Below are 23,289 nucleotides of genomic sequence, written 5' to 3'. Positions count from 1 at the left end.
TACTGCCAGCCACTGTCCTTCTCAGAGCCACATTCTGCTCCTCTCCAGAGTCTGTGTTTAAAAACATAGAATAACCACATGTGCTTATTATCTGTCTCTCCCGCTGGACTTCTGTAGTTCTACAGGGACAAGGGCTGTGTACTTATCGCTCTGCACAGGGACCAGGGTAGGCTTGACCTGCGAAGACAATAGGAATGTTTGCCATAGTACAGAACCCCAGTGATGTTCAGGACACAAACATTGGATGGATCTCTTCCACTTTATATTTCATTGCCACCTAGCCATCTAGTCTGTCACCACAGAATAATTCACACTGTAATGTCATACTACCTGTATCTTTAGTCATATTCCTTAATTCTTGATTTGAGAATAAAAAGAGGCCTGGCCAATGACTTTTATCTAGATAGTTGATTTCTTGAGTACTTGGGCTGAAGAACAACAGACAGCTAGTCTTCAGACCTAGCTTCCTGCCTACCTTGAAGGGTTTTTTGTATATCAACTCTTTTTCACATGTGCATGTATCTAAGCAGTTACTGTGCTAATTTTGTCAGACATTACTGCAAAATTCAGTTATATATTTCTGTAGAAATAGCCAGCTTAGATAAAGACTGTTTTCTTCTTTGGAAGGTTTAATCGCTGCTTCTTCAGGAGTGTGACAGATGTAGTACAGCTGACAAACAAATCCCACCCCCTCCCCAAGGAGTCACAGGCTGTAAGTAGGATAGGAGAGACGGCCAGGCCAGGAACATGTAAGTTATGGGCCAGATAGGAAAGATTTCAGCTTCGATGACCATGTGGCTTCCACCCCAGCTCTCCAGGCCCATCACTGTGCTACAGAAACACAGATATAGAGGAAAACATAGAGGAATGCACAGGCAGGCAAGGTGAGCTTACTTTATAAGCAAGTTGCAGCCCTTCATCCACTATCTGGATGGATAAGTGACATGCTAAACTTCACCTGAGGTTTCTAGTGTAGTATGACAGTTACCCAGTGACTGTAAGACCCTCCTCAGTTCCTTATTCTGTGCTCTGTATTATCTACATTAATTATTTCAAAGGAAATAAAAAGTCCCGGTAATGAACTGTGATGTCATGGAAAAACAGAGTTGATAGCAGATGCTCTGGGTAACTAGAAATCTTTCACAAAATAACAGTGATTAAGCAGTGACCTGAATTTAACAATATGGAGCTTAGTGATATGCTATGGGTGTTTATTCTCTATATATTTCAAATGTTAGATACAAATAAGCAAGGGCTAGATAGATGGCTCAGCAGTTAAGCACATGTACTACTGCTTGCAAAGGCCCTGGCTTCAGTGTCCTGCACCCAAATCAGGTGGTTCACAACTGCCTATAAGTCTAGCTCCAGAGAATCTGACTTCCTCTTCTGTCCGTTCTGGACACCTGCACTGACATATGCCTGCTCACTCTCACACAGATACTTCTGCTGATATTTCCTTGTTTGACACCCTTTTTGTTTTTGCAGTTTTGGAGTCTGAAGTCCTATGTTTCCAAGTAGTTACTTTTAAAATTTAGAGTTTCTTTTGAGGTTCTATAACTCTCTTAAACTTAGCTTTTGGTCTAATGACCAAAGTTGTAGAAATTATGAATGGCTATGTGCCATACATGTGTATGCATTACATTCTGGGTCCTCCTGGGCTCACTCAGGTGGTCAAGCCCCATGACTTCTGTAAATATCACTTGACATGGTTCCTTCTGAAAGATAGTGTTTAGTCACAGTAGAACATGGCAGCCAGATAGCATCTAGGGTTTCTCTTTCATACACTTCCTCACATCTATGTGAGAACTGGTCTTCATTAGGGGCCTGGGAGCAGTCATTTATACTCAGAAGAACAAGACCACAGTGATAGGTGTTGGTACTGTTTATCTTCAAGATGGAATTCCCTGTGGTTCTAGTGGGTATAGGTCTAGGGCCCCCTTTTCCACCTTATTTTCTCTCTAGAATGGGTTTTATCTAGTGTCCTCATGGTACCATGTGCCTTGTTTGTGCCTGCTTTCACTCACATCCAGTCAGGATTGACCTGTAGCATTGAGCACAAAGGGTGTGCCCCCCCCACCCCCCTTGGCCTTGTGTGTGAATTGAGATAGTTTAAAGAAACTGAAAGACTTAAGAGATTAATGCAAGACTACTTTTTCCCCAGTAACAATGCGCCAGTTTGACCATCCTCACATCGTGAAGCTGATTGGAGTCATTACAGAGAACCCAGTTTGGATAATCATGGAGTTGTGCACACTTGGAGAGGTACAAAGACCCTAGGCTGACCAACCATTGGTAGCAACAGCCTCACAGCTGCTCTGTGATAACCCTCACTTGCATAACACAAGTACACTTGTCACATCTCCAAGTATTATATGTGCTTTTCATTTAGAAGCTGTGGTATAAATGTCTTCATCATTTGAGTTGGGCATGATAGAACACAGTTGTATTCCTTACTTTTTGTGAGACTGAAGAGGTTGATCACTTGACCCCAGGAATTTGAGGTGAATCTGGACAATATAGGATAGCACTCCCTTCATAATAAAATGAAATAAAATCTTCCAAGATAGTCCCCCTCCTTGGCCCTGTCAGCAGTTTCTTGTCCACCTAGGTGTATGATTGAAAGAGGTGACAACACATGCCCAGGTAGTTTTCCTCGTGAGCCTTTGTCTAACGAACTAGGCCAGTGATCTGAGGATGAGGGAAACAGTGGTAAATCCAAACAGCTTCTTAATCCTTCTGAGAATTTACTTGTAGTCTTTCAAACTAACCCATTACTCAGTTTCCTTGAAAACTATGAGTAACAGAGTGTCATTGGTCCTGTTTGACAAGGTCCATGTTTTCCAAAACATGGAAACTAATCCGTCATCACCTCTACCTAGAACAAAGTGGAATGGAAACTTGCTAGAGAAACAGATCCTGAGATCCACCCAGGCTGTTGAGTCAAACTCTCAACTGGGCAGGGAGGTGGCCAGCATTCACTTTACTCCTCCCCTCCCCTCAAATCCTTCCATTGGTCCTCTGTTCCACATCAGTTGGAGGGTGACATGTGGTTTGGATTTACAGGTTTGTTTGTTTTAGTATGCTTTTGCTTTTGAGCAAAATACTGTTGCTAAATGCTTCCCTTTTATTTACTTTTGTTTTTTTAGAAATTGGGGTGCTGATGATAAAACCCCATATGAGCATCTAGCTGGATGAATGGTTCAGTGATAAGACTGTTCAGCTCAGTGGGAGAAGCACCCAGTGTGTGACCATTTTAGGTTTCTGCATCCTTCTCCTTTCTTAGTCTCAGACACTCCCTGAAGCATACACAGCAAAGCACAGTAGGGGCAGATGAAGTGTACTGTGTGCTACACTTGAAGCAGCGACTGTCCTTTGGTTTTCTGGGCATTACTATCTAGCAGTGCTTCACAGCATTCTTTTTTCTTCAGGCCTACTTTTTACATGTTTTAGAAATTTGTCTGTAGTCATAAAGATTCTAAATTTTTAAAGATTTATTTATTTATTTTATGTAGCTATCTTCAGACACACCAGAAGAGGGCATCAGATTCCATTACAGATGGTTGTAAGCCACCATGTTGTTGCTACAAATTGAACTCAGGACCTCTGGAAGAGCAGTCAGTGCTCACTGAGCCATCTCTTCAGCCTGAAGATTCTAAATTTTAAAAGAATTTTAAATAAATAATAATTGTTTGATCTTTTACACTTTCATCAAAGAAGAACTAAAGTATAGTACAATTTAAAATCCTTTTGAAGACTGGGCATGCCGATACATGCCTTTAGTCCTAGTGCTTAGGAGGCAAATGCAGGCAGATCACTATGTGTTGGAGGCCAGCCAGAATTACATAGCAAGATTTTGTCTCATAAAAAAATACATAAAACAAACAAAAATGCATTTTGGGAACCTTCACAGCAGTGTTGAGTGTGTCTTTTGTGCTGTTAATATTTATACTCTGTCTCTAATTCTCTTTTTTTTTTTTGTCTTGGCCATTGTTTCAAAAGCTGAGGTCATTTTTGCAAGTAAGGAAATACAGCTTGGATCTAGCATCTTTGATCTTATATGCCTATCAGCTTAGTACAGCACTCGCGTATCTGGAGAGCAAAAGATTTGTTCACAGGTAAGGCATTCATGAAGCTGCTTCATTGCCTTGTGATAGGGGTAAGCAGTATGCAAGTATATTTGCTTTTCTTGTCACTAACAGAAGCAACTACAGGGAGAAAGGATTTGTTTTGGTTGTGGTTTCAAGGGGTCTGGCTACGATTGTGGAGAATGAACAGTAGTGGAAGTAGCTCTGTCTGTAGTATCAGGAAGTAGCCTGGAACCAATCAACCATGGCCTGTCCTAGTGATCACCTTTTCCACCGAGTTCCCATTTTCAAAAGTTCTATAAGCTCCCAAAACAAGCCAGCATTATCTGGGAACCAGGTGTTCAAACACATCTGCCAGTTGGGGGCATTTTAGCAGTAAACCCTTAACAGTGAAAAACAAGGAAAGAAGTTACTCTCTGTACACTGTACACAGACACTTGTGTATCATTTGAGTCCACTGTTTATTCATTAAAAAGTCAGGCATTGAGCCAGTCAGGGTCCAGCATGCTGTTAATCCCAGAATTTGGTAGGCAGAAACTGGCAGATCTCTGTGAATTCCAGGCCAGCCTGATCTACAGTGAGACTCTGTCTCCAAAGGTGGGGCAGGGGTGTCAGGTATATTATGTCCTTTGAGAGGAAAAGGTCATGGCATGTTAACAGAAAAAAGATTATTGTCATAAACTAGCCATGGAGGCTCATACTGTTAATCCCAGTATCTCAAAGGTTGATGCTAGATGAGTCGCATAGATTCTAGATCAGCTTGGACTTCAGTGAGGCTGTCTCAACCTGTCCCTGGAAGTGCCCTCTCTGCCCCTGCTTTCAAGATGTATCTTCCTTCCCCAAACATTAATCCAGAGCCTGCACTTGTGGAAGAGTGTATGCATTGAAATGGCCCCAAAGCAGATAATACCTGGAACTTTACAGAATATCTAAGTGTTGTAAAGTTACATAGTGTCATTCTTCAGACTATCACTTAGAATTTGCAGCTTTGGGTTGGAACACAAGTGAAAGTCCCGTAATTTCTAAGAATCATGACTGAGTTACTATTTTGATGTCCAGTATTATATCAGACTACATCAGAAAAATTTTTCTGAACAAGTGCTTACAGAGAACTCTGTTCATGGAGAGTTATACTGATCAAGTATCACTGCTTGTCACTGTGTTAGTTTATCGAGGTGATCAGTATTTCAATGAACATTTCACCATTGTTCATAAGGATAATCAACTCATTCTTTAAATGTCCTCTAGAAGGAATACATAAGAAGTGAAACAACTTATGAATCTCTACAAATTGTATATAAACTGTTTTCAAAATACCTTCCTGTTTACGTGTATGTAATAACTATGAGTTGATGGGACTGTTTTAACTGTGCTTACTGTCCCCAATTTTTCTTTACCAGGGACATTGCTGCACGGAATGTTCTGGTGTCTTCAAATGATTGTGTAAAATTAGGAGACTTTGGATTATCTCGATATATGGAAGACAGTACTTACTATAAAGGTGAGAAACCAGGGCAACAACTGGGAACTAGGCTCTGAATCATTGATATTTGGGTTGTTTGGGAAGAGTTGGGTTTTTTTTTTTTTAAGAGTCTCACTGTTGTACCCTGGACTAGTCTCAAAACTTGTAACCCTTCTGCTTTGGTCTCCCAAATCCTAGAATTACAAGTATACACCAACACATGAAGACTTTAATGTATTTTTTTAAAAAGTGTGTCATGATATGTTTATTGAGATCCAAGACCAGTTGGATAGAATAAGTATGGCCTTGTGAGCCAAAGGTGCTTGAAATTTTTGGATAATCCCAACTTAGACTTCAGCTCAAAGTAACTCAGAACAATTCAGACTTAGTTAAAAGACATACAGATGTAAAATTTAGAAGAAGCAACATAACTCTTTGAGATCTGAGTTTAACAAGGACCCTTAAACATGCCACCAAAAGCTAAGTTTATTAAAATATAAAATTGATAGTTCCAATCATGGTAAAATTTATTGTGTTTGTTTTTATAAAGGATAAATGGCAAGGTACAAAGCAGGAGAAAATATTTGCTAAGAACAAATGGTAGTCTCCAGAATATGGAAAGAGCTCTTAAATGTAAACAAAGGGTACATTTAAATCCTGAGTGCACAAAGATTGTTTGTGGTCTTAACCACTAGGAAAATACAAGTGCAAACCCCTGTAAGATAACGCTGCACAGTCATCAGAATTGCTGAAAGAAAAGTAGTGCCAGTATAGTAGAAACACAGATGCAGAGAAACACATTTTTTGTTGCTTATGAAAGTGAAAAGGTATAGAACTGATCACACAGCCCCCGGTATGACACAGCAGTTGTTTCATGAGCAGTGATGCCAAAGAAGTAAGACCTAGTTTCACACCCAGACCTCAAGTGCTAATGCAGCTTAGTGGTGACCTGCCTGCTTACTGTATGGGAGGCCCTGGTCTGATCGCCAACTTTCAGTAACCCCAACTCTTTTCTGTTCAGACCAGAGTTCTTTACCCAGTAGACCTGACAATTCATGGACTAACTGTTCTGTTTCAACCATGATCCCTTAACATAAATAGTTTGGTGGTTTTAATCTACATTTTTCACTATCTTGAAATACATTTCATATCTAGTTCAAATCTTCACTGGTTCTAAAATTTTACTTTAGAGCTAAGTTCCAAGGTCCTACTATGAGACCAAGATTTCACATCATTTGAACATTTAAGACAGTCAGCTGACAGATCTATATAAACTCTATATCAGAATGATCAGAATTGAAGGTCTACAGAGAGGCTTGCTGCTTATAGAGGAAGGCCTTTAGAGCTTGTGCTTGTTCCTGCCTGCTCTGTGCCCTTCCCTCCCCACGCTCCCCACTGTGTTTCTCCTCTTTGCATGGGACAGTTGGCCTAGTCTTCGTTTGTTACTCCTGGTACTACATCTGACTATGCTTCTTTGCCCACATTCAAGATTCCGAGTCCCTTGAGGAAAAGTACCCTGTGTGTTCCACTCAGCCTCTGGAGCATTACCGAGCCTGTGCCCTGGTGGGAAGGAGTGTTTTCAGGGTTGCTTTGATACATTTGTTTTTAATCAATCGCTTCTTCCTGCTCTGCACATATCAGTGAAGATGTAATCTTAATCTTAATTTGACATCAATTCCAGCTTTGTTCATCACATCTTTGTCAAAGTTTATAACTCCACGTTAATCCTTGAGGTGATTTTTGTAGCCATTCAGGGTACGTGTAAGGCAGTAAAGTCTTTGAGCTTTCCTAAGCTTTGCATTTCTATCTGAGGTTTGTCTGAGCCAGAGGACTTGGTTGGGAGACAGAACAACATAACTCTGGCTTCTGTTAGCAGAGCAACTCCAGGCAAGTGACCTAGTGGTTTTGAGTCTTGTTTATAAAGAATAGAACCCCCAAGCATGATTCATTTTAGGATTTAAGGTTATAATCTCTACAAGACATGTTTATATGTATTTCCTGAAAGTGCAGTGTTTGTGTCTGGGTCAGCTTGGTGGAGCATAACTGGTCTAGCAGGAGTGGAATGTATATTCTTTACATGGGGCATTTGAAGAGCAAGGGTCCCAGTTGCAGGTAAATGTGCTCCAGGATACTGTGAAGCCTCATGTCATGGACTGTGTGTTCTTCCTAACATGCACAGATTTTTCCTCAAATGAAAAGGAGAGGGCATCCAAGTTTCCTGTCTCTACCCCAAATTAGCCACTTTTCACCCTTCAAAGCACCAAGTAAATGAGTCATTCTTTCAAAGAAATGGATGCCTATGGGTCAGAGCTGATGCTTTTTATTTTGATACAGAAAATCTTGACTAGCTTTGTTACTACTCAATTAGCTAACAAAGAAAATTCATTTTCTAAAATTAATCTTCTAGCTTCCAAAGGAAAATTACCTATTAAATGGATGGCTCCAGAGTCAATCAATTTTCGACGTTTTACCTCAGCTAGTGACGTGTGGATGTTTGGTGAGTATTTTTTTTTTTAAATAAACTTCACTATATTCTACAAAATAAAGCTAGCATTACCGAAAAGTTAGCATCTTCAGAATGAACATCTCTTGTCAGACGCTGTGGTCTGACAATGTCCTCTCTGCTCAGTATGACCTGTAGTCACTCTTCCTGCTCTTTTCTGTCTGCCTTGCCCAAAGGAACAGCTGCTGGTTTTCCTCCTTCTGTTCTCTTTCAGTCTTTCCCACTGGTGCCGGCATTCAGGTTCTGCTGGCTCAGTGAGTTGCTGCTAGCCCAGAGCATTTGCATTTGTCTTCTGTCTCTTGTTCTGAAGCTGCCTGTCTCCAGGCTTGGGAGCTGGCTCTTCATCTCCTTTGCCTTGGTCTTTGCACTCATTCTCTCCCCCTTGCTCTGTTGACTATATTGTATTGAAAGTGTGGCTCTGCTTAAACACTTTTCTGTGCTTGTAAAGTGGCTGATTCTTCTGACTGTCTCCAAAACCATCTTTCCTGATGTTGGTCTTTCTGCCTGAAATGCCTGATTCTTACTCCTCCTTCTCCAGCTGAACCCCATCTAACCTAAAATATCCCCTCTTTTGGGAAACTTCACATAGCAGGTATCTTTCTACACTCTGCTTTTTCTTCTGTCCCTGATACTCACCTGTGGCTCTTGTTGGTAGTCTTGAGTGAAATTATCTCCATAAAGTTTGAAACTGCTCCAGAACAGAAATATATTTGTTTATTTAACTTCTATAAGTAAAATTAACCATGGATATCAAGTAAGCATTCTTTTTCTTCTGTCCAAATGGTGTTGATTTTAATCCATTTAGTTTTGCAGAGTTAGCAAAGCTCTGGGTTCAGTCAGTACAAGTGCATATTGGAGTTGGCCATGTAACCCACCAAGCAAGATACCCATCTTCTCAGGGGACTCTGGACTTCATAGGCTAAATGCCCACCTCTGCACATTTTAACCCTTTTGGAATATCTTAAGATTTTATAGTTGGTATTCATCCGGGCATCTTTTAGGGCAGTTGTACTTGCTGTCTTCATGTGGACTTTGTCAAGTTGTATTGTTACTTTGATGTATGATTGTTTTAAAGGAGATTTTTTTTTTCTTTTTTTGGTAAGGAAAGATTATCTCATAGCTACACTGGCATTGCTCTGTCATCTTGCCATATAAAATAAATGTTTACTATTTATAATCAGTGTCATCATAGATTTGACTTTAAAAATACAGCAATTAAAGAAATGTAAGACCATTTTGGAAATTAAGGATGAGACATGTAAAAAGGGTCTCTTCAAAAAGGGTGCCTGGAGACATGATACAGTGATACCATGGCTGATAATACTGTCCTGGTTCCCAGTGAGGAACGGCTCGGTCTTCAGCAGCACTGAGTTATTTTTGTCAGGTACTCTTTACAAATTTAGTTCTGTGAACTAAATTTGGGGCCAATTTGAGAATCTGGTTCCAATGAACACATAATACGCCTTGCCTCCTTAGAGGCCAACTCTATTCTGCCCAGTCTGTACCTTCTTTGCAGGACCTTGTTTTTAAATGTGTGCTTAAGGATAGAAGTAGATATTTTAAAAATTGTAATTTCCCTAGTAAGCACAGGAAAGGCTCCTTAGAGCTGGCCTGTCCAGAAAGGCCCAGAGGTAAGGAAGGTCTGAATAGAGAGGCTCTGCTGGGAAAGACCTGCACTGCATGCCACTGCACTGCCTCCCTCCCATGCCACACTGTCAGTGTCAGTGCTGTTAGGTTTGCTCATGTGCTTGAGAGATGAATTCTTTGGTGAATAAGAAGACAGTGGACAGATCTTGATTCGTGGAGTTAGCGTGGGTGCATCTTCTGAAGTTCAGTCATAGTCTTTGGATGAGATGGCTGCTGTGTGAATGAGATGATATTGCCCTTATGAACCTTAGTGAAAAAGAATCCACGCTTTCTTGAGCTTGAGACTTAAATGATAGGATGTTTTGTTTTGTTTTGTTTTGTTTGTTTTGTTCTGTTAAGCCTTAGTGACTATATTTAAAATCAATGTGGCCCTACGTTTGTGGTGGGGTAGGTTAAAAAAAGTCATTTGGGATTTGGTTTTTGTTTTCTGTGGTTTGTTTTTGTACTGGTTAAAGCTGGGGACATAATACAGTAGCTGGTAGACTACTTGCTAATCAAGAGTTTTCAGAAATAAGCCACCAAGGAAGTCCTGACTCTGATGTGTTCTTGGTGCCACATGAACTAGCTGTTGCTATTCACCTGTGTTTTGCCACTATATTTTAGGCTAGCTGCCCAGCTCTGCTAGCTGCCTATCTGGTCCCTTAGTCTGGGCCTTTCTCTCTGGGTGCTGAGCTCACTGCACTGTTTTCGTTCCCACTCCGCAGGTGTGTGTATGTGGGAGATACTGATGCATGGCGTGAAGCCTTTTCAAGGAGTGAAGAACAATGATGTGATCGGTCGAATTGAAAATGGGGAAAGATTACCAATGCCTCCAAATTGTCCTCCCACCCTCTACAGCCTTATGACGAAATGTTGGGCCTATGACCCCAGCAGACGGCCCAGGTTTACTGAACTAAAAGCTCAGCTCAGGTAGGAGTGGGGTGGCAAGGGCCTGGGGCGGGGTCAGGTTTGCTGCTTCTCCTCCTCTGCAGTCATAGTTCTGAGATGGTTATGTCAGCATATCTAAGTTGGAACTGCTTCTTTTGGACACAGATAATTTGGAATTTGATTTGTATATTTCGTTACTTTAGGGTTATCAGTGAATTAGATCTTCAGCTCTCATTGAAGCTCTGATTATGATCTTAATTCATTTACCTACCTTCTGACTTAGTAGGCTTGATCAGACCTATCATTATAATCACCCAGCTTACATCGCCAGTCTCATCTCACAAAACTCCTCCATGGCATTTTGTGCACCAGCCACACCTGACTGTTTTATAACCCTCCTGCCATGGCTCTTGACTTTTTCACATGCTGTATTCTCCATATCTCTTTTCTACTTGATGAACTCCTAGTCAATATTCAGAATCTAGCCAAGATGTTCCCTCCTCCAATAAACCTTCCCCCATTAATCCCATCAAAGAGAGGGCTTTACTTTGGTGCCTTTTGAAAACTACTGCTGTTGTATTTAAGACATCTGTTGTTTATTTGGAAATTTTGTGCCAGGCACTGGTAGGCACTAACTAGGTCTTGAGGAGTTACCAGTCCTCTGGAAGCTCACACAGAAACCAGATTTGTGCTGATCCCCTCAAAGAAGCATCTGCAGACTACCTAATTCTGGGTCAGAGAAGATTTAGATTGGCTTGTCTGTGTCCCTGGCATGACTCAATCTGCTAGATGTCACCATGTCCTACTCATTTCTGCAGGTTAGTGCTGGGTTAGGACTGGGCACCAGGTGACTGAGGAAAAGTTTGTTGAGTTGATTTGGACTGAGCTAGTACTTTGATAAGATTGTGTTTTAATATAATTTGCAGGATGTGCAGCCTGAAACAGTACTTTGGCTCAGTATGTGCTACCATCTTCTCTCAAATTTAGGAGACTTCCCTGAACTTGTTTTTTTTTTGTTCATTGACTGTATTGTTTTCAAAGGCATCTCCAACTGCTGCAGGACAGAATGCTCATCTAACTGCCTATTCCTCTGCCACTTCTATAGGCTCTCAGGAGCTGTCTTCGACTGAGGCTTCTTGTGGGAGTGTGTCAAGGAGGTCAGGCCCCATGGGAGAAGTAGGCAGTTTATAAAATGACCGCTGTTTGCTAAGTACATTTGTGTCCTCAACGCAGAAAGCTCAATAGTCCCACTGAAGAGATAGTGGCAGCTGTCATCATTTAGTGCAGTGAGACCCAATTCCATAAGAACACTCCACTCTCAGCCCTGGGTATGGCTCCTTTCCCTGCCACACAGCTCTGTACTGCTTTTCTCATGGTAGGCTTTTAGATGCCTGTAGCAACCACAGTCTTTTTTCCTGAGTTTTCTTCCATCCGAAACTCTGAGTCTTTAACTGCTTTGTATTCTATGTTGTAGCTGTTAAGCTGCTTAGCTCAGAAGATGTGTTTGTTTGCTGGTTGCATTTTGCTGAAGTCCCCTTTGATCTTGACAGATCCTAGCCTTAAAATCTCCTTTCTGGTGGGAAATCCATCACCCTCTCTGTACCCTATTTGCTGATTTTTCCAGCTTTATGTGTCTGCCTCCTAATACTACCTTCTTTCCTTACAGACACGATATTCTACCTCTTGTGCTTAGACTGGCCATTCCTTTTCCTTAACTTTTGTGTGCTGTATGTACCTTTCCTCACTGCCTGGCCCACTCGTAGGCACTGCCTCTCCATCTATAGCTTTGAGCTTGCTCTGCTCAGAAGCCTCAAACTTTGTAACTTTCATGCAGTACATCATGCTGTCTAAGAAACTCTGTTCTCTAAGCCAGCTTCTCCAGTGCCTTCGGCTCCTTCTCATCTAGCTGGCAGTAACTGGTTCAGTATGATTTTCTAGGAAAGTATTGATGCTGCTCAAGCACCTTCCACTGGCTTCTTTCTGTGTCCAGGCAAAAGCTGAAAGGATACATTTAGGGCCCAAGAATATCTTGACCTCTTAAACAAGGCCAGACTCTAAACACATGAAATGCATCTTCCACTGGCAGAATCCCATTTTTCTTGGCTCTGTGTCCTGGCTGGCCCTTCTGTGACTTTGCAGCCTGTTCTTCAAGTCCCTGTAGCTCTCTTGGGTTAGCCATGCTCCAGCCAGCTGCACCTGGACTACTCAGGTCCTGGGCATGGAGCACAGATGATGGAGCGCTTTCCTGCCCTCGAGGAGCTCACAGTCTAGTATGTCTCCTCCCTACTAGACTGAGGCTCCTTGAGGACAGGGATCGTCATACTCACCTCCCGCCAGGAGCACAGTGCACATGTGCTTCTACTGTAGCCATGGCTATCTTGTACTCAGTGACTGCAGTGGAGTTGGACTTCACCTTTGGAACATTTGTAGTATGGCCAACATAAGACATTTTACTGTGTACTTTATAACACAATTCCTTGTTGGGTTTTCCATGAACAACATGCACAATAATTAAATGAGTTCTGTTATTGAGGTTTGCTTCGTTTATATTACATCCAATTCTTTACTAAAGAAGCAAGTAGCACTTTGCCACACCAAGAAATCAAACATGATTCCCAACTTTGTCCCCTCAACTACTTTTAAGGAACCCTTTGAGCAGATCATCACTGTAGCATCCACAGCTGAACTGTGGCTTCCCTGGGACTGAGAGCTGAGAAAGTCACCATCAGATGCTTGCTACTTAGCAAAGAGTCTTGGCCACACTTTCTTGAATGGGTTCCTAAGGTTCAAAGAAATGGTCTCTTTGTGTCCTTTTATGTGCTCACAAGGGTTAACTCATGCAGATGCAGAATGAGATTAGTTCTTGGCATTTCTATTAGGGATGAACTCTTCCTAAATGGCAGTATATTAATATGGTCAGTAAAAAGCTCTCATATGTCCCCAGCACTTTGTTACTTTTTTGTGACTGGCAGATATAATATGCATTAAACATTTGTATTGGAAAATCCTTCCTGTGCCAAGGAACCATAATAAAGAGCTTTTGGAGGTTCTGCTCAATATGAACATTTCCTAGCAATGACGTCTTGGAATGAAGCGTCTGTGCACATAATAAAGAGCATCTGTGAGTGTGCTTGGCTCATACTCAGTTCCTCGAGTCCTTTGTAGATAATGAGGGCAATAGTCAAGCAGAACTACCAGGCTAGCTTTGCACCATAGCTTCTATGCACCCTTTGGGTTTTATTAATAGAATAAACATACCAACAACACTGAGTTGAATGCAGGATGATCAGTTTGGTGCATCTTCACAAAGTGGACATAACTGGGAACCAGTGTCAACAAGATTTTCAGTCTAGAGCTCTACCAAAGTTGCTGTTCTAGCAGTGGCTCCTTCTGCCTTCTTTGACCTTCATGTTAGGGTTATCATTGGGTGGTGGCCCCTTTTACTTAGTTAGGTGGTATCCTGGTAGCTGTGTCTCCTACCCCATGCCAATGTCACTGATGGAGAGAGTCCTGTTTTTGAATGAATTGTTATTTTGATAATCACCATTGTTAATTTGATAATCCCATTAGTGGTGGGAATTAAGGTACTTTTCAGTTTGTGGTTAGAAAACTAGTAGTTCATTAACACAGCAGCATCTGAACAGGAGGCTTGCTGCCAATTATGTATGTGCACAAGCTTGGGGCTGTATTTGTGGTCCACACAGGTTGACGCTGACACTTTTTCAAAGTGAGCAAAACTTGAGTTGTAATGCCAGTAGTCGTTTTTAGGTTTTGTTCATTTTAACCTTTGGATACTGTCATGTGTTTCTAAGCATTCTTTGTTCACACTAAGAGGATGTAAGTGGTAAGACCAGGATCTCTTGTGTTGTAAAGAGCATGTACCCACCGAGTAGTGAGGCATGTGTTTTGAGCTGCTGTCACTGAGCCCTTCAGAAAGAGCATATGTTTGATATCAAGAGTCTGACCTCAGTAATGAGCTTCACAGTAACAACATCAAAAAGTGACAGTTATTGAGCTCTTTGTGTTACCCTAGCATTGTGCCACAGGACATTGTTAATGTCAGCATTGTCTCAGATGGTTTCTAAAACAGAAGATTAAAACGGTAGTGAAGTACTTGACCTGACATAAGCTGCGACTCAGGAGGCCATCAGAGGCCATCGGTGTAAGTTGTCCTACTACCTAGATATTATGTGGCTAGCAGGTACTAAGATGCTGTTCTTTTGGATCAAAGAACACTTGAGTGGTATTAAATTGAAGGAAAGCAGGTGTTGTGGCTCCTGCTCTCTTGCACAATGAGTATCAGAAGGTATGACAGCATTGCCCACTTTCAGGGTGTTTGCTGTAAGCTGTTTGTTTTCTTGGCAGTCTCCCCCCCCCCCCATTTTTTATTGGTTATTTTACTTATTTACATTTCAAATGTTATCCCCCTTCCCAGTTTCCCCTCCAAAAACCTCCTCCCCCTCCACCCCTGCCTCTATGAGCGTGCTCCCACACCCGCCTGACCCACTCCTGCCTCAGCATCCTAGCATTCCCCTATCCTGAGTCATCAAGCCTCCACAGGACCAAGGGGCTCCCCTTCCAGTGATGCCAGATAAGGCCATCCTCTGCTACATATCCAGCTGGAGCCATGGGTCCCCGCCATGTGTACTCTTTGGTCAGTAGTTTAGTCCTTGGGAGCTTTGGGGGGTCTGGTTGGTTGATACTGTTGTTCTTCCTATGGGGTTGCAACCCCTTCAGCTCCTTCAGTCCTTGCCCTAACTTCTCCATTGGGGTCCCTGCGCTCAGCCCAGTGTTTGGCTGTGTACATCCACATCAGTATGGTCAGGCTCTGGCAGAGTCCCTCAAGGAATAGCTATACCAGGCTTCTGTCAGCAAGCACTTCTTGGCATCATCATTAGTGTCTGGGTTTGGTGTCTGCAGATGGGATGGATCCCTAGGTGGGGCAGTCTCTAAATGGCATTTCCTTCAGTCTCTGCTCAACTCTTTGTCCCTGTATTGCCTTTTGACAGGAGGAATTCTGGATCAATATTTTTAAGGTGGGTGGGTGGCCCCATCCTTCGGTTGAGGGTCATGCCTATCCACTGGATATGGTCTCTACAGGTTCTATCTCCCCTTTGTTGGGTATTTCAGCTAATGTCCTCCATATTGGGTCTTGGAATCCTCTTGCGTCACTACCTCCAGATCCCCCTTCCCCACTGCTACACACCTCCTTTCAAGTTCCTGACACTCTATACTTTTCTCCCATCTCCTTCCGTATCTGAACTGGCTCCCCTTTTTTCCTTCTCCTTCTTCTCTCCCTCTACTTTCAGAGATAATTGTCTTCCCCCTACTGAATAGGATTGTAGCATCCACATTTTGGTATGGTATTTCTTCTTAGGTTTCATATGGTCTGAGAGTTGTGTCTAGGGTATTCCAAGCTTCTTTTTGGCTAATATCCACTTATCAGTGAATGCATACCATGTGTGTTCTTTTGTGACTGGGTTACCTCACTCAGGATGATATTTTCTAGTTCCATCCATTTGCCTGTGAATTTCATGAAGTCATTGTTTTTAATAGCTGAGCAGTACTCCATTGTGTAGATGTACCACATTTTCTGTGTCCATTCCTCTGTTGAAGGGCATCTGCATTCTTTCCAGCTTCTGGCTATTATTAATAAGGCTGCAGTGAACATAGTGGACCATGTGTCCTTGTTGTATGTTGGAGCATCTTTCGGGTCTATGCCTTGGTTCCAGCCTGAAGCTTCTGGGAATTTGGGGATATATATGTGATGTAGGGTGGAGCTTTGGAGCCTTTGTTTAGCTTTCTGTTTTGCGGCTCTTCTGCTGTTCAGCTTTATCAGTGCTGGCATTTGAGAGAAGTCTGTTTGGTCTGGACTGTAACTTAGCCTGGTGGCTGCAGGCAAAAAGTTCTTAAGTTGTTTTCATTTTGTGTTTTGGTGTCCTACCCTCAAGACAGGTAAGGAATTCACTGCAAACTTAAGTTGCCTGTGAAGCTGCTGGGTGGTTCTATCTAGTTAATTGACTGGTAATTGTCGAGGAATGAAGGTGCGAATTTTTCAAGAAATACTTAAGCTGTGACAAGGTATTTAGCTTTTCTGTAGGATCAGGATCAGATACTGCCCCATACTGGTTTTGTAGAATAAAATGAGACAGTTTATCAAAACCTTACATGTGCAAGTGCTGTCACATGTGCTGTCAGCCTGGAAGGCCATAGTGACATCAGAGCTTTTTCAGATCCAAAGTTATGAGGTATGGTCCCCCAGGACTGTGTGCTGGAATTTAATATAATTTAAGGCAAGCCTTTCTTGCTACTGGTACAGGAACCACTAGCTACACAATTTCTTAAACCAGTGTACTAATTACACTTGGTGGTCCTTCATTTGTCCTACTTGGCAAGTTTTGGATCTAATGCCTGTCTAGATTTAATGGTAGCATACTGTGCACTTTTTAAAGTAATTCCCAGTTTCAAAGGTGGTGTCTTACCAACACTTCCTGTCTTCGTGCCAGTGAGTTTTTCCTTGGTACCATCATCTGGAGGCTAGATATTACCCAAAAGAAAAGTCTGGTGTTTGCTTCCCATTGAGTCCTTTTATTTCCTCAGATGCCTGTAGCATCAACAGCTTTCCCAGAAATGAAATATAAGTAGCCCATCTTAATTTAGTAGGAATTTCATGCAAAATTTCGATTATTTCCTTTAGAAATAATGTTTCTTAACTGATTCCTTTTACTTCATTGGTTCTGCCACTCCTAAATATTCACAGTATTTCTCTTCCTAGTTAATAGCCTCTAATGTGCCTTTATGTGTGGTCTGAGGATACCTGAAAGTTAGATTCCACAGGATCTACTCCTGAGAACTGCTATAGAACCAGTATTTCTCAAACTTCTGTAACCTTTTACTGCAGCTTCTCATGTTGTGATGACCCCATAAAAGTATTTAATTGCTACTTCAGAGCTCTAATTTTGCTACTGGTATGAATCACAACGTACATATTTGATATGCATGATACCTGATATGCAATCCCTAAAGGAGTTATAAGAACTGATGCTCCAGACCATGTCATGGCTACTGCTTACTTAGATTGCACAGATCATCCAAAGGGTGGACATTCTTGCTCCTCATTGGAGAGCCTGAGGCTTAGACGTCATGCGGCTTGTTTTAGACTACATAGCTCCCAAGGGGCAGGATCAAGGTTTGACCTACTTTACCCTCCAGAAACCCTGTTTTCTTGCCTCTTCCACTGTATACCCTTCCTCAACAGTTTCTCATCTTTCCTCTACTTACCTTTGCTCTGATTACCTCCCATTACCTATTTCATATGTAGCAGGAGACCTCTGGCCTGACGGAGTGGTATCTCAGCTGTGACTCACATTTATCATCTAACACCCAAAGCATCCTGTGAACCCCAATGGAGCTGTCAAACTGATCTGCTACAACTACCATAGTTCTTTCACCATTTTCTTTCTCTTCACACTCTCTTTAGTATGTCTTGATACCACGTGCTGAATTTCGTCTCATGAGTTACTGCTCCTATGTCCACAAATGGTCTCTTTTCCTCTCTGGAAAGTGAAGTGTCAGGGTCTTTTCTAGGTGGTTTCTCCTATGCTTGAGCTTATTAGATAGAGAGATGGGACAAGTATATGAATGTAGGAATATCAAAGGAATAGTTAAGCATGCAATTCTAACATTGGGTTGGAGGCAGGAGGGTTACAAGTTTGAGGCCTGCCTGGTCTACATGGGAAGAACCGCTGAAAGGGTATAGGAGGAGGAGAAAGGCCTAAAGCCTAACCAGAACAGAGAAATTTTCTGTGGCCAGAGTTGTGGCCCTCTGAAGCCAGCATTTCCTTCACTCTCTTCTCTCTCTCAAATTTATGTTTTACTTCTAGTGTTAATACTAAGAATTATAACATATAACATACATCTTTAACATCTCATTGTCTATGTGGAGATAATCAGAGTTCATGAAAATGCACAGGCTGGTTTATCACCTCAATCCAGAATGTATTGGATTCATCTGCATGTATTATGTATACATGACCCTGAGTGTGAGTGAGTGAGTGTGTGTGTGTGTGTGTGTGTGTGTGTGTGTGTGTGTGTGTGGGTAGGTGTCACTAGTCCCATACTTTATGATGAGTGCTTTATTCACTGAGCCAATCACCACCATCCTCACCCCCACCCCTCGTTGTTTCTTTTTTTTTTTTTTTTTTTTTTTGGGGGGTCTTTTTTTCGGAGCTGGGGACCAAACCCAGGGCCTTGCGCTTTCTAGGCAAGCACTCTACCACTGAGCTAAATCCCCAACCCCCCCTCGTTGTTTCTTAAGATACATTTTTTTTTCTAGGTCAGGCAGTTTCCCAGCCAGCGTAGGAACTAGCCATGAAAGCCTGGAGATCTGAGTTCAATCCTTAGAACTCATGTAAAGGTAGAAGTAGTGGGCTATCTTCACGGAATTGGCCTTCAGATAAGTTTCATGGCACACATGCACACACGTACACATCATGTGTTTACATATGATACTAAAAATCTTCTAAGTATGTTTTTTCTGTTTTATTTCTCTTGTTTCCTTTGTAGATTCCAGTTACAATCTACAATAAACTTTGTTATTGCAGTTGATTTGCTTTGCTTACTCATTGGTGGGGTTTGCTTCTGAAATAAGGCCTCACTCGTTAACTAAGCTGTGCTAAAACTCACTATAAGGTCCTGAGCTCAAAGACATCCTCCTGCCTGCTTTAGCCTCCCAACTGCTGCGATTATAGGCCTGGCTCACCACAGATGGCTAACACCTTTGGTAGCATCCTCAGCTATAGCCCCAGCAACTCTCCTGCTGTGAGTAGTTTCTTCTCACTTCCTCTCCTCTGTTCCTTTTTCAGTTTGTAATTTCTTCAAGTTCCCTAACTCTTGTCATTTACATCCTACCAATTATTGAGATTTTTATTTCAGACATCTTCCAGGGTGGAATTACCACTTGACTTTCTATTTATATTTTCTATTGTTTTAAAATTCTAAACAATTTTTCTCTTATATCCTCGAGCATCTTGGAAATCATTATCTACTAATTCCAACATCTGAGTTCTTTTTAGCATCCACTTCCTTCGGGTTTTTTTTTTTGTTTTGTTTTATTTTGTTTTGTTTTGGTGGGGGGGGGGTTCTCCTTAAAATGAGTCACAAGGATACCTTTCAGAAGACCCAAGTTCAATTCTCAGCACCGACATGGAGCCACACAACCATCTGTAACTAATTCCAACTAATCTGACATACCCTTCTAGCCTCCACAGGCACCAGGCACACACATGGTAAGCAGACATATATGCAGACAAAATACCCATACATATAAAATAATAAAATAATCTTAATTAGAAAACCAATCTTGAGGTGGTTACTATAGCAATCGACCAGCAGAGCCTGTTTCCCTTTGTTTAAGTTACATCATCAGGGAAGAGACAGTTGCCAGGTTCCAGCACCACTGGAGCAATCTGTCTGCCCTCACAAGCCCAGCTCAAGCTATAGACTTGTTTCCTTCAAGGACACCCCCAGTTTGTGGAAAGGTCAAGTCCATTCCTTTGTGGTGAGGCAATGTTTAGTAACTGTAAGAGATCATGTTTCAGAACTGGTGTTCCCGTGAACTTGCCAGAGCAAGTCCTTTCTCTAGCCTTTTTCTTTGGATTTACTGCTGCTTTCTCTGGGTATTTTCCAGACTGACTTAAATAACTACAGACGCAGACTGAGTTTGTATCCAAAGCAAATGTTGGGATGCCAACCCTTTATTTTGGTGACTAGAGTTTAATCCCTTTTTTTTTAATTGCCCTATATCAAAGTTTTTTTTAATCTTTAAAAATAAATATTTTATAATTTCAAAGAGAAGAGTTTGTATCACAGTAAGCCATAGTAACCCATAGAATAGATACTACAGAGATGACATGGGGGCAGAGGTGGCATATGTGAGGCCGGGGTTCTAGCCCCAGCATTTCGATATAGGGGAAAGGGAAGTGTAGAAGGTCCATCTTTCCTGATGGCTTAAGGCAGGCGGATTTGCTTGCATGCTCACCTTTTTCTAAACTCTTCTGTCTCTCCATCATGGTGCTCTTCTCGCTTGAGAATGGTGGAACAGCTAGCTGGGGAGAATTAGCTCTCACTATTGCCTTTTCCTTTGGAGTAGCCAAGGACTTTGAACCCCAGACTCCCCAAGACTGAGTAGCCTTAAGCATTTATGAAACATCCTTGGCTGATGACTTGGCATTTTGTCCTGGAAACAAGGGCCCAGCAACTACTTCATTGTTGAACTACCTGTGAATTACCAATGTGGTTGTGAGGCCAAAAAAGAAGTCAGAGCAGTTATCATAGTCTCCATGGTTTTGACAGTGAGTTGACCTCTTTGGTGACTTTTTTCTTCTCAAGTGAAGAAAATAAGAAATAGATTTAATATTAAATAAAATTCTCCCCTTTCAGAACTCTTTTCCTAGCTGTGGTCCACAAATAAGCATCCATAATTATCTAAATGACGTTTCAGCCATTTTGTTTTGTTTTGTTTTGTTCTATCCATTTTCGAATTAACAACTTGTAAGCCTCCATCCATCATTGCCCATGTACATTAGGCAGCTAAAAGCTTTTCAGTGGAATGTATCACTATTAAAAATATTGTGAGTTTGGGAAAATATGCAGCAGTCTGACCTCCATCACCCTACACGTCCTCTGTTGCTGCTTTGACTCTCAGCAGCTGCAGAAAGTGACTCTGGGGGCCCCATATGTGGGCTAGCCACCCAGTGTCAAACAGACCTTTAGGGTTTATTTATATTCCTGGTTTCTCTGAGCAACAAGTTATAGATTCTCAAGAGCACTTGACATTCTATATCTGGTATGAGAATGAATGTTGAAATGGAAAGAATAGCTTCTCAGTTATCTTTGCACTTTTTGAGATGAAAGTCTGGCCTGCTTGATTACTCACTGGAGCCTTATCAGTGTGCAAATACTCTTTTATTGGTCAGAGGGACTTGATCCACTCCTGAACAATGCAGGAAGCTTACACTATACGCTTACGCACTGAAAGGAAGATTCGGGCAGTAATTTCAGGGTGATCAGAGAAAGGGAGTTTAACTGTGGACAGAAGAGGCTAGCCTGCTGGAGCCTGAGAACATCTATAATAAGGGAACCTCAGAGGTCTCAGCAGTTGGGTGGGCAGTAGATCAGGTAACCCATTTCATAGAGCATGTAAAATATAGGCCATGGGAACTTTCCATTGCTTGAAAAAACGGTCCTACTTAGCCTTCTTTCATCTACCTATATTTTAGTTTGGTTTAAGAAATAGAAGAAAGGACTTTACTTTTTGGTGGTTGTTTTTTTTTTTTTGTTTTGTTTTTTTTTTCTTAACCTTGATTTTTGTCAGGCATTTCAGGTTTTTGCTTTTGTTTTAATTTTTAAAGTGTCAGGATCTGCTATCTGATGTTGGTGATAGAGAACAGAGCTCTGGAGATCTTACCAGAATGTGCTTCTCCCCAGTTTCAAACTGGGCCTCCTCCAAGAAAGTAACCCACCAGCTATTGATGACTAACCAGCTGTGATCCCGGGCTAGTGCCCCCCTTGTCCAGAAAATGGCCTTTTCTACCCAGGTCCCTATGCTCATACACCCTTACCCTTGGGGTTGCAATGTATCTGTGATCTGGGAACCTAGGTTGAACTGCTTATGTTCCCACTAGGGAACTGTGTGGCTCTTGCTAAGATCATGGGTGTTCTGTATTGGGCAGTTCATTCAAAGGCACGTGTGGCTGTGTAGCAGGCCTGTGAACGTTGATTGCAGACTTAGAGATAGGAGTATAAGTGAATTTGCCAAGACAAGGCTGCCCTTTTATACTTCACGCTGTAGTTTGATTTTGTGTGTAGGTAGCCATTGGCATTTCTTCTCATCAAGAGACATTTCTTGATGAGAAGCTGCCATAGTTTTATACACTTTAAAAGCTTCTTGGGATTCAGTGCTCTCTGTGCTTAGGATTGAATCAGGACCTTGCGCATTTGTAGGCAAGTGCTCTTCCACCAAGCCCCATCCTGTGCTGCTGAGAAAATTTTAAATTTCAAGGTAATTTGATATATATGAGTTTGTTCTACTGCTCTTCCTAACTGATACAAAAGGAAACTAATCTTCCTCGGAGGAAGGATGGACCTCATGACTAGAACATTTTTTTAAAGAGGCAGTGGGTCTTTTCTTTGAGGAGAACATTCCATTTTCCTTTAAGGAGAAAACATTCCTTAGTATCTACAGTGACCGCTTGCTGACTCAAGGCCAGCTATGGAATCAATTTTGTCTGTCTGTTCCTGATTCAGGAGGTGACTGAGAAGAGCAGGCTCCAGCCCCTAGCCGGCAGGAATGTCTTTTTAAACAGTCAGGCAGATTCCCAGATTAGAAGGAGTCTGTGCAGCTGATGTCACTGTTTCCTGAGTAATTCTGGGTGGTTATTTACTCCATCTGGCTGCCAAGGGCCAGAATCTGTGAATGAGCCTCATTATTAGAACTCCAGGTTGCAGGCGTGGAGGGAAGAACCAACTGCTGCCACAGTTAAGACGAAGATTTCAGAGACCTGCTACTTACCAAGCCCCAAGGAGGCGGTAGGGAATAGGGGGGCTGGCCACGTTCCCTGGGCTGCATTCTGAGGCGTTTACAGGATGGCACACAGCCAGGACTGAGACGCCGCCCGCATTGCCACGGAGGCCGCTGTGCAGCCTGGTGGTGGTAAGTGGGGCAT

General features: G+C 42.0%; 1 protein-coding gene and 2 non-coding genes across 23 annotated transcripts in view; 2 read left to right on the top strand and 1 right to left on the bottom strand.

Moving 5' to 3' along the window:
* Ptk2 (protein tyrosine kinase 2) overlaps window positions 1–23,289 on the top strand; it is a 205,136-nt gene that overhangs the window by 146,589 nt on the left and 35,258 nt on the right. For 18 of the 21 annotated variants that reach the window (NM_013081.2, XM_063263045.1, XM_063263051.1 and 15 more), the window contains 5 exons: window positions 2,162–2,262; window positions 4,000–4,115; window positions 5,486–5,586; window positions 7,955–8,044; window positions 10,402–10,606. In NM_013081.2, coding sequence (NP_037213.1) covers window positions 2,162–2,262; window positions 4,000–4,115; window positions 5,486–5,586; window positions 7,955–8,044; window positions 10,402–10,606 — 613 coding nt within the window. The other 3 variants (XR_010052943.1, XR_005486550.2, XM_063263058.1) reach the window with 2 other exon arrangements.
* On the bottom strand, window positions 12,778–12,897 carry Mir151b (microRNA 151b). The gene has a single exon (NR_037381.1). It is a non-coding gene; the product is annotated as a microRNA 151b (primary transcript).
* Mir151 (microRNA 151) lies at window positions 12,801–12,897 on the top strand. Its single transcript, NR_031798.1, has one exon. It is a non-coding gene; the product is annotated as a microRNA 151 (primary transcript).

Source organism: Rattus norvegicus, chromosome 7 (genome assembly GCF_036323735.1).
Source record: "Rattus norvegicus strain BN/NHsdMcwi chromosome 7, GRCr8, whole genome shotgun sequence".
NCBI lineage: Eukaryota > Metazoa > Chordata > Mammalia > Rodentia > Muridae > Rattus > Rattus norvegicus.
The sequence above is the reverse complement of the archived record's forward strand: the minus strand, read 5'-3'. Positions and strand labels throughout refer to the sequence as shown.